A 12,317-nucleotide genomic window follows, 5' to 3' on the forward strand; every position below is an offset into this window, starting at 1 on the left:
AACTCTTTTTTTTCATCCCTGCTTCAGTCTTACATAAAAAAGATCAAACAATTCCTATCAGGAACTGCAGTCTGAGATTCAGGAACACTTAATGGCCAACAGACTCTTCCTTAGTGGAGAATGAGGATTCAAAGGAAACATTTGATATTACTTTTACTTTCATTATTGTTGTTAAAAAAAGTTTGCACCTTGATGTGTCATGAATACCCCTTCTTGATCTTCCTTTGCCTTGTCAGACCTGGCCAGCACAAGCAGCTGAGATCTTTTCTCTATTTTCCCTGCATCTCTGTGCAACGCTTTTTAAAAAGAGAATTTTTTTCCTAAGCCTTTCAGACTGCTGTCACGTGATCAGGATTCTCCTGAATCTCTATGCATTCAATCTCTTCTCGTTCCTTCCTTTTGGCCCGTTTCTTTTTCTTGTGGTGCTTTTTGGAAGGTGGGAAAAAGGTTAGAAAGACGGGCAAAATAACAAAACAGTGCAGAAGTGTGCAACTGCCGGCAAGCAGCAAGCATTTGAACAGTGTGAAGGTCAAGTTTGAAGGCACAAAGAGAAGGGGGACCAACCCAATAAGAAAAGAAGTAACATTTTGCAAAATGGCTGTCCCATGCTCTTGGAGGGAGTTCTTTATACACTGAGTTCGGGTGTGCTCCGTAGCTAGTACAAATGTATAAAGCAGGGGTGCACAGTGATCTATGGCAAAATTCAAAGTGTAGATAAGGCACAGTATAGAAATGCAATCCATGTCTACATTCCATAAGGTCATCAAGCCAAGGACACCTAGCTCTATTGAGGTGACACTGAGAATTAACCAGAAATTTCCCAGAGGATGAATAACCAGGAAAAAGGTCAGTATTAACACCAGCAGGATGCCAAAACCAGAAATCAGGACAGGCATAGTTACTGACAAACCATAGTGGTCCATGAAGACAAAGGTGGGATTGAACACAATGAACTTGATGCTCTGTATAAGAGAGAGGGGCCTTAACTTCTCCAGCAATTGCACCGCCTCCCTCTGTGTGTTTTCACTAGTCCTGGCCACCAGGTACAAACGAGAAGCAATTATGTTGTTCTCATCTCCAGCTTTGGAGAAAATTATGTCATTTTTGAAGTGCTGGAATTCTGGCTTTTTTAAAAAGGAGCTCTGGAGGATGCTGATAAAGTCACTTTTGTTGGTTGCAGTAATATTACCCACTCGAAGGTACTGGTAATACTGTTCAATCCAGGATACTGTATTGAACCCCTGGCTCAGTGTTTTTAGGTCTTCCTGCACAGTGCCATTCCAGTATTCCAGAGGTTCATAAATGTAGAATCCTATCACTGGACTGTAGTTGCTGAAATACTTTTGTTGGATGAGGGCATAGGAGACACTTGGAGACTCACTGGCAAGAAGGTTGATAATGTTGGCTCCATCATTAATCTGTAAGCACCCCATAAAGGAGAAAGAGGCATAGATGAGATATAGTATCACCACAAATGGCTTGACATAGATGTTGGTAATCCACTCATTGTAATGCTCTCGGAGAAAATGCTGGATAAAGTGATGCTGGTACGGATTTGTCTCATGATGAGAAGTATGGTGATGGCCATCATTCATCATGGTCTGGAACCACACGGGCTTCCGGTCAAGGTATTCTGCTGAAGGGATTTTACAGCAGAAGATGCTGTGATAACGGTTCTGCTCCAACTGGCCAGCAAAGACCAGGCAGGAGCCAAAGAAGGAGAAGATATAGAAGTAGTTCAATAGAATGGAGACACACATATTCTGGCAAAAGACTTTTACAGCTTCAATGTTGGTGAAAGGGCTGGCACCCATGCCGAAGGCTATGAAATACAAGGAGCTTGTCATTGTATAGGAGACCATGACATCCGAGTAGGCATCTGCTACTCTGTCCTTGAATGGCAGATTCTCTCTGGTTCGACGCCACCCTGAAAGAAGTTCAAACACTCCTTTGGTTCCATGACCTGAAATGATAACACAAAAAATACGTATGTTTATATATAACCGAGGCTCACATGTTTTCATCCCGCAGCAGTTAAAAAAACTTGTAGCTAAGTTTTGTATGATTTTCTCAGTAGTTAAACAAATGCAAAATGCTCGTATGTGTCTGTCTAAAGCTAGATACCAGAATTTACATGCAGGTACTTAAATACATGGCCTGATATTCTGAGATTCTCCATGTTCAGCATCCCTGTCATGAATGATAAAATACACTTTAAAAAGCTACTCGTTGATTTTAATAGCCATTGAATTAAATCCCAAATGAACTGCCTGTATAGGACAAAGCAGGATATTAAGTTTAGCTTAAGTTTGGGGTTCATTCTTGAAATTCCTTTTGGCATCCTGCTGCATCTTTCAAGGTTTAAGAGATTCATTTTAACATACTTACTAGTGCAAGAAGCAGCATTTTCTTCCAGAGTATAAAATAATAGTGTTACCTGAGAAGTGAGTAGGTGTGAGAAAGAAATGGTAACCTTGATTCTTGGTAATGAACAAATGAAAAAAAATACTGTTATTGAATATACATAACCAGAACACCTGGTATAATGGTTCTCTACCTACTATGTGAAATCAGAAAGCCTCAGCGGTTGTATGCAAGTTTCCTAACTTGTCCCTACCTGACATGATGGTGACGATGATGAAGAATACTATATTTGCTACATCGTTAGTCCACAATAATTGTCTGGAAAACTTATGCTTTCCTCAAGAACATGTCTCTTTTTGTCTCTCAGTTATCAAGTGCTCCTCCTGGTGAGGTGGAATTCCCTCAGTGGGAGGATGTTCAGAAAAGAGTCAGAAGTAGTCAGTGCTCCAGGAAAGGTTCTCACTTTGCGTCCCAGCCTGAAAAGTATTTTAGGGCTATGGTTTTTTTTATTTGAAGATCAATATAGATTTAATTTTGTTTTACTCATCACAGTCAGAATCAAAGAATTTTACAGCTATTAAATTTTAGGATATAACTATAAAGTTAAAGCTAATCTTACTAGAAAAGGTTTAACTAGTAAAACAATTATTCATTGCATATATAAATGTATGTATATATATATGTATATACATACATGCATACGTACCTGTAGTTTGTACTTAGAATCTATATATTCTTTTATTTCCCTGTAGAGAATTTCAATTTTGGGGAAAAATAAAAATTAACATTAAAAATATGTATTTGCGAATACAAAAGTATTTGTCTTTCTGTCTCTCCAGGACAGCATGGGTCTCCTGCAGGCCTTCTGTCATATCTGTCATCCCTGAGCTGATATCTTGGATATCATAGGATGTCTCAAATAGCACTAGATGTGGAGGTATCTGAAAGTCTATATGTTTGCACATGTGCATCTGAAGCGGTCATCATAGGCTCCCCTCATCTTCAATGGAGGGGGAAAAAAATCCCAGCTTCTAGAGTTTTTGACCAAATGTAGGTCCCTACTTTAGGAGGAGGTGAACTGTTAACTTCCTTCTCATTGATTTTCAGTTGTAATTGTCTTGTAGCGGTGACTGTTACCCTCTCACTCTGTGTTAACCTGAGCAGGACACGAACCTCTATGAAAGCGGAAATACGGGAATCAAGGCAAGATGCCTCAGAAATGGAGGGAGGATCAGTCTGATATCATACAGACTGTTTTCACCATAAAGTCACATTTGTCTTTTTCTGAAAAATCATCTGATGAAAAATTGCTGGCAAACAGCAGCCAGGTAGCTGACAAAGTTCTCCTGCCTTCCCTTACCACAGCCTTAAGCTACAAAATAGCTATTCTGTCTGAGGCTTCTTTAACATTAGTCAATACGTGAAGGTTGGCAGCCTTAACCCCAGCATGATCCCCCAGGAAGGACGAACCCTCTAACTGCCACTCCCACCAATCGAGAACTAATTCTCAGTTCTCAGTTCTCTGCTTTTTAAGCTCTGCTATCAGCGATCTCCTCCAAAACTCAGTGATATCAGTGGAAAGACTCCTGTTCAGTTTTCTGCACCTTGGATCAAGCCCTGACAAAATTGTGGACAATGTGAGGAGACACAGCACTGGGCAGAGAAAGCAGTAGAAACTTCCCCTGCGCCTCTGTGTGCACCTGCAGTCTGTGTAATAACAGAATTACGTGCAGCAAAGCGGGAAGTAATTTTTTGGTAGCTAAATGAGAAATATGACGGCAGGAGACTTGCAAATAAAGAAGTGTGTAAAAGTGAACAAAAAGTCAGTTGAGCTTCTCTTTTGATTGTGTTTACATTCAAACAACTGCCTGTGTTGCCCAAAGCAGACTCCTGACAGCCCTTCTAGATGAGGAAAATTACAGCATAGACTGTCAAGTTTTGTGAATGCCACCTGTTTTACTGCAAAGCAGTGTCCCCAGTGAAAGATACGCATACAGAGTTACGGAAATCTTGCAGTTAGCAACAAACGTTTGTGGAAATATTTCTGTCTTATGAACAAGCATCTTGCTTCAGGAAGGACCTTGGATTTCTTGGTAAGTTTAGGGTAAGTCAGTTCAAATTCCCAGGGCAAGGCATTCTGGCGCACTATCACGTTTAGACAGTCTAGCAGAAAAACTGTCTCCTTAGTCTGAGTAGAGCTGCAGAACCCACTTGGTGCAAATTTATCTTATATTTAAAGCAAGCATGCAAATACCTTCCAGTACGTGGTCTGTGCTCGCTGGTCATCGATAAAGAAAATTCTGTTCCTGTGGCCATGTCCTGCCTCTGTTTAATTTAATGGTATAGGTGCTGGGTTTGATTCTATTTTGGAAACACTAGAGCACAATGCTTTTCCTTGGATATCTGTGCTCACTCCCTTTCCATCTACCAATTGATTTTGGATCATTCTTTTCCAGATGTTTCTGTCAGAGGTCCCTCCAGCATCTGATTGTAACCTCTTGTTAATATCCCATGTGGATGGCCGTAACACCTCTCCCTTTCCCGCACACATCCCAGTGTTCCTTGCCCCTTCTCTTCCAGCTTTAGGCACTCCATCTTCTTTCTTTTTCTCTCTCTCGTTCTCTCTTTTTTTTTCTTTTTTTTTTTTTCCTTTTCCTAAGAGGAATTATGAAGGAGATGGGCAGTAGCACCGGTTTTCTGCTTTGATTGCGGGTTCCTCTCTCATCCTATTCCCAACCAGACTCTCCCATGGAGGGCAGAGGGATCATGCTGAGCTTCCCCTCACTCTCCAGGTGATCTTCTGCCATGTAGGCCTAAGGGAAACTGTGGTCTGCAGATAACACATTGGAAGTAATTATTTAGGGTCTGGATGAGATTTTAAAAACATCTTTTTTCTCTAATTTCTCTTCTGCCTTTAACAGCAAAACAGCAGGCACATTGGGTCAAACCAAGGGTTGTTCTACCTCTGTCTAGTTGGCTTGAAAAAGAATAGGGATAGATTTTTAAGAAAAGGGTGTTGGAAGCAGGGTGCCTATAGAGTCATCTTTTCCTAGTTTAGTGTCTGAGATTTTGGCAGTCAGTAGTCAGTAGCTGCATTTGCAACATCCTATTTGGGGACACTGATGGACCTTCATGAATTTATCTAGTCCCTTTTTGAAGCCACATAATTTTGAGAGCCTCTTGTTAGGAAACAGAGCTAAAAGTGAATTGTAAAATCGAATAAAAAATCCTAACAGTTTGGAAATATCAAAATGGATGGAGTGGATCACTGTTGTTTTTAAAACAGAAAACTGTTAGAGTAAGTCCGTTCACACAAACAGTTTGACTTATGATGAATGAGCACTTTCCAAGGAGGCCTTAGGTGAAGAAATGCTCTACTAGCTCGATCAACAATTTACGGTAGTATCGACTTTTTCTCTGCTTATTATATAATCTCACTCATCTGCCAGCCTGTAAGGTTATGTTCACTCTTGCATCTATACCATGGTTTTATTGTTACTCATTTTTAAATTGTAGTATCAAATTCACAGCAATTTGTGCTTAAGTGCATTTAATGTTAAGGTATGTATATGCTGGCAAATAGAAAGGTTCTTCCTTCTGAAATCTGTGTACAAAGACTGCCTAAGAGTATACACTAATGTATATGCACTAACCTGTGGTAAAATTGAAGATTAAAATGCCGTTATTAAACTCTAGACTTTTTTCTAATGGAATGAGTAATATATTAAGAAACAAAACATTGATATTTGCAATCCTCTTTGAGGATGAAACCTGGAACTGCTTTTCTTACTATTTCACAAATGTAAACTTTCTAATTATCTCCCCGCTTCCGGAAAACGTCCACTGTATCACACAAAAATGGGAACTGGGGAACACTGTGCAGTATTTCTCTTGCTTCCACTAGAAGATCTGGTGATGACATTTAATATAGAGTTTTCAGGGATTTGAGAATGCTTTTAAGAGGGAAGGGAGCTCCTACCTTTTAAGCAAGTGGTGGAATTTTCATTTATATTTCAAAACAAGGAACATTCTCAACAGTACATTTAGTATTATGGCAAAAGTCATACGTTGGCAGAGCCTTGAAGATCTGCTCTCCCAGGCATTGCCTTCTCATTGCTCAGTCGGGATATCAGCTTTGTTTTGTAGGACAGATAAATGAAGCTCTGCTTCTCGTCTTCAGAACTCAAAGCACAGCTAGAAGGTACAACAGCAAGGAAGGGGCCCCGATCCTCTGAAACCCAACATTCTGCTTGTGTATACATGAACAAAACTTCTGGTTTTTCCAGATACATGTTCCAGATGGAAGGGCAACTTTATCACTAAAGATTCTATACGGACCCGACCCTAAAACCTTTCCTTGACTGGCTTTACCACATCATCACTATGTTACCAAATTTTTCAGTCGTTCTCTGCTCTTCTCCCCAGATAAGCAGGTCCATTCCCCTTCTCCACGGAGGGAAAAAAACAAAAAGAACCCTTTCTGTCTGCATTAGTCAGAAGCTAATATTTTTCTGACATTTCCAATGATTCAGACACCAAAGTCATTCTGTGAAATTCTATTCCTTCAACTTCATTGCTGACATCACTGACAAAACTGACTGTATTAAGTTCACTGGGCAGTTCTAGGAGGTTCACAGGGTCCTTGGCTCTGGGTCAAAACTGCCGAGTTTCCCTAGTACTAACATGACATGAACGAAATATAGCAGTTTTCTATTTATCAGACAAGCCTCAAATACTAAAGAAGAGAGAAGATAGACAGTTGAAGTCTATTATTTTTGGTAGAGTAAATAAGGGAGGCTGCAGAGAAGATGATAGAAATATTTAATGTTTTTTCTGTTTCAATCTTCAAAACAAAAAATTAGCTATGAGCACATATTTAAGGTAAGTTTTAAGAGGATGGGTATAGAGATCAGAAGAATCACAAAATTGCATAATTGCAAAATTCTGTGAATTGGGATTGGAATGAATCTCTGGAGACCATCTAGTCCAACCCCCCTGCTCGAGCAGGGTCACCTGGAACACACACATTGCACAGGACCCTGTCCTGGATTTTAAATATCTCCAAGGATATTCATAACATCTCTGAGTGAAATGATAGATTAAAGACCACTTAATTCAGTTAAATTTCTTCAGATAAGAAGAGCTTGGAGAAATTAATCAAATAAAAAATTGAGTCTAAGCAATCTTTGAACAATTAGCAGTTACCTTAGAGAATGAATGTAGATGGGATGGTCCAAGAAGAATGGAGAGGGCAAGCATCTTCAAACAGGAGAAAGTAAAAGACCTACAGAACTTAAGGCCAATCAGATTAATTTTTATCTCAGAATATAGTAGAATAAGCAATGTTAAATTAATTTTATAGTCTCTGGGTGGATAAGAAAGTGATCAGAAAAAGTCAATATATATTTATCAAAAACAAAGGATATCATTTCGGCCTAATTTCTTTCTTTAAAAAGTAGCTGACGTAATGGGAGAAGGAAGATATCTTTCTTAGTAAGGCTTTTAATATCTTTTTACTGGGCTTACAATACTACTGTACTTGGCGTTCTCATAAGCAAATTAAGGCAATACCGTCTGGAGGAAAAAAGTAGGAAATATGTATTCAATCAGTTGAAAGAATGCAAATACAAAGTTGTTGACAACGATTTTTCAAACTGGGGAGGACATTTCAAGTGAGATCAGGTCAGAGGTCCATCTGGGGCCTTACAGAATTACAGAACTTATAGAATTTGTGCTTCAGGCTAAACTGAGGAGGAATGCAAACCCTGTGTAGAGCAAGATTAGAATGTAAGCTTGGAGAAATAGCCAGAAATCAGTAAGATTAAATTTAATGCAGACAAATGCAAAGCAATAAGCTTTGTATTAGGAAATCAAAGGAAAGAAATATCTAATAAGCAGTAACAGTTGAGGGAGAAGCAAGACAGAAGATTATTGTTAAGGCTGTAGTGAACTGCACAGGGAATATGTCCCAAATAAGTTTTTGTTGAAACATATATAAAGCTTATCTTAGGCTGAATTAAGAGTAATAATATATAAGATTTTGAAGGTAAAAATTATGCTTATACTGGTATTATGGAGGCACAGGAAAACGCCGTAAAGTGCCCAAACACAGCTTTACACAATTGCCCCAGGAAACCCAAGAATTATGTTCAGTTTTCATTAACAATCACACATGTGATCTTGCCATATACACAAAGGGGAAAGACTGCTTTCTTTGAAATTGTAGTGGTGGGTAGTAAGTACATTTTTAGTTTAAAATTCTCTGCTGCTATTTTATAGGAAATGACCTTTCCATTATTTTATCTAGAATAACAACTTATAGCTCTCAGGGCAGGGAGGTCATCATTTTTTCCCCTGGGAATAGACGAATACGTCATATTGAAATTTTTTTCTTCCTGAAAACTAGAGAGCCCAGTTCATCTCCTGGAACATCCGAGCACGTTTTCGCTAACCGAATCCCATAATAGCAGTGGCCAGGGCCATTAGTAGCATATTGACATGACCTATTCTTTGTCTAACTAAATGTTTTGAGCCACTATAGTCTATTTGGGTGAAACTTTACAGACTGTGGTATCCAGGAGGTGAGGCGAAGTGATTTAATATTCTCTTCTGGCCTTGAACTTTATGAAACTATGAACTTATCTAAGACTATTGAATTGAAAATATGTCATTTTAGAAAGTTTAGGTTCACACAATCCATTTTTTTAAAGAGGAGAAACTTTCTATTTCAGCACAGTGCAAATTAGGATTCATTTGCTCTTCTGCCTAATCACTAATGTTACTACTCCCACGTACATTTAGGAAACTAAAGAACAAAGAGATTAAGTAAATTGATGATAGTCACACAGACAGTGGTAATTGTTAATTAAGGTACTCAGCTCGGCAAGGAATGGACCTCATTTTCTTTGCATCCATGTAAAAAGCTATAATTTTACCAGAAAATCAAACTAATTTGAAGAAAGATTCCAGTAGGAGATGGTGGGGAAACACTCACTAGTAGTATAGTGAAAAACTAACTTTTATAGTATCGTTTAAAGTCAAAGTGAAAAGCTACGCTCTCTAACACATCATCATACCAAACTGGTTTCTTTCTGTCATGTCTATTCTTCATCAATCAACTTCTCACATCCATTGTATTTATTTTCAGATGTAAAGTTTGGCAATGACATTGCAAATTTACGTGTAATGTAAGTTTAAATACATGAAAACCTCTTCACAAGCATTGACCCTCCCTCTGCCATGAAGGTTAATGGGTTTTATATAGTTTAGCCAAATATCGGAACACTTGTTAAAGCACTTTATTGGCTGTCTGGACAGGAGCTGATTGTGCCTTCCATGGCCAAGGATCATCCACATTTCATCGAGGATCAAGCAATAGAAAGAAAATTTAAAGTATTGCCATATGAATAGTCAATAAATCCTTGGAATCCTGGGTGTGCAAGGAAAGGAAGATTTGAAGCTTAGCGGGACCTCAGGCAACAGGATATACAAGGAAATGTGTACCATAATCTGGATCTTCTTCCACAGAGGCATATCTCAGAACAATGTATTTGGGCAAGAAGTGGACCTTGGCCAGAAGGTTAATTAAAAATAAGAAAAAGAGTACTTCTTGTCACAAATCTAATATATAGGTAATAAAAGCACGGCTTTCATCTTATTTCTCTATATATACCTCTAAAATGATTGTAATTTGATCATCCACACAATTGGATTGCTGTACATATCTTCTTTTTTTACTTCTGTTTTAGCTGCTGCTTTGTGTTAATGGTAACTTCTATAACTAAGAGGGTCTCTTCATGCAGATGAGAGACTAAACCACTCTCTCAGTGTTTAGTGAAGCAGACTCTCATCCTACCTTAGGATGCTTGGGATGGTTCAGATTTTAGGAGTAGAAAGTATAGCTGTGGAAGCATTATCTTCTGTTTGCTAGCACTGTCCAAGTGGATGAGATTCCTTGAACCATAGGGATAATCAGTGCTATTATATTATATTATATTATATATATTATATTTTATATATACATATGTAAAATATATATTATATCATATGTAATATATTATTATATTATTTACATCTTGTGACTATCATTTAGCTTACAGCAGCAAATATGGGGAACACACTTATAAAGGTCAACTGACCAATCTCCTGCAGAATTTTTGTTTTAATTGAACATATGATTCCGTATCATATTGGAGACTTGACATTTTGTGATCATTTCAAGGCTATACACAAAGAACTTCTAAACAGGGAAATTAAATCATGTCTAGATACATTCTCCTTGTGATGCCATGGCTGATGTGCTTTCTCCCATTTGAGTTAAGTGGATTTATGCAGACACACTGACAGAAGAGTTTACACCCTGCTGTGCCTTTCCGTCTTGAAAGGTATGCAGGGTAGAATTGTTCTTTTAAGCCACAAATCCCTATCATAATAAATTGGCTAATTTACAGAGCTGAGCTCTATGGCAGGAGCGCTTAATGTGGTACAATGACACCTCAGCCTGCTGAACCATGCATCTTTAGCAGCAAGGACCTCCAGGGAAATCTCCAGTACTGTGCAAGGGTGTTGGCATTGCTAGATTTTAGCACTTTGGGCAAACACAGAAAAAGGACTTGAAGCTATCATTAACATCATAAATGAAGTCTGTTATGCCTGATAGATATTCCTATTTCCTTAACAATATTTCTGCCAGCCAGTGACCACATGGTAGACCTGAACACATTAGTGCCTCCCGGCTCCTAAGCAGTAGTGTATCCCTGGTGCAATGCACAACTCATTAAGAAAACAGCTGCTGCAGTCCTAAAGTCCATGATGGGGCACTTCTGATAAACACACAGACTATGACCGATGCCTTCATGTGTGCTCCAGCTGATTGCATTTATTTCTGTTTGCATGAGCACTTCCAAAAGCCTTTCAAATAATTCTGAGAATTGCTGATGAGACCAAAACATAAAAGAGTTAGTAAGTCTCCTCATGGGCATTTCAGCAGAGCCTGACTGATAGCAACCCTGTGAGTGTCAGAGGCTGAAAAGCATCGAGGAAAGGGGCAAACATTTGATTCTGTTTGCTATTTGCTGTATATTGGCACTTCAGAAGAGCTCAGCATCAGCCTAACACTGCTCCCACAACATGATTGCCTTAACCACGGCCAGAGCTGTAGATCTCTCTGCAGTCACTGCAGAGGGAAACTGACTGCTTTAGCCTAAGGTCATCTATTTATCTGATTTTCCTACTGAAAATGCTTCTCTCTTTCCATCAGTTAAAAAGGTAGCTGAGATAACTAGGTTAGTCTAGGGACCCTGACTTGTAGACTGCTAAAATTATGAGAGATTAATCTTATCCTCTCTCTCCATCCCAGTTTCTTAAACCCTCTGATGGCAGAAGAAAGCCTATGCAGGAACACGTACTTGCAGAACAAGAAAATGATGGAATGAAATACCAATCATAATGGAGTCCCTCTGTTAATTTGCTTTCCAAGATGCTAAACATTCCTAAAGAAGGCCAATCTGTAGGTTATATTAACATCAATCGTCTGCTGTGTTGGGAATACAGTTGAAAAGTGATGGTTTACTTGCTCTTTTGGTCTTTCTTTTAATGCTCCCTTCAGCTAATCACCTGCACAGTCCTTGCCAGCCCCTTTCACTCTCTTTTCCTCCACACCTCAAAATAATAAAGACACCTAGATGTGAGCATGCAGCAACGATAACTGGACTAAAGCACATGGTGATCATTTACTTACATATCGCAAACCCTCCGAGGCAAACACGGTTACCCTGTTTTCATGAAGATCAGCATAATGGGACCTTGATCTTGGTTTGAATTAAGAGCAACTAATGCTAACATGAATTTAGCATCCCTGATTTTGAATCTTATCTTATTTATGGATCTTTCGTATTGACAGGGTCTTTCTAGAGCTACACCACCAGTAGCCCTGGGTAGAAGCCTGAGTTTTA

General features: G+C 38.9%; 1 protein-coding gene across 2 annotated transcripts in view; it reads right to left on the reverse strand.

Moving 5' to 3' along the window:
* Positions 1-229: 229 nt before the first annotated feature.
* PTCHD4 (patched domain containing 4) overlaps positions 230-12,317 on the reverse strand; it is an 89,442-nt gene continuing 77,354 nt past the window's right edge. For both annotated transcript variants that reach the window (XM_009667943.2, XM_009667942.2), the window contains exon 3: positions 230-1,963. In XM_009667943.2, coding sequence (XP_009666238.1) covers positions 330-1,963 — 1,634 coding nt within the window. In that variant the 3' untranslated portion in view covers positions 230-329. The remainder of the gene's footprint in view (positions 1,964-12,317) is intronic.

Source organism: Struthio camelus, chromosome 3 (assembly GCF_040807025.1).
Source record: "Struthio camelus isolate bStrCam1 chromosome 3, bStrCam1.hap1, whole genome shotgun sequence".
NCBI classification, from domain to species: domain Eukaryota; kingdom Metazoa; phylum Chordata; class Aves; order Struthioniformes; family Struthionidae; genus Struthio; species Struthio camelus.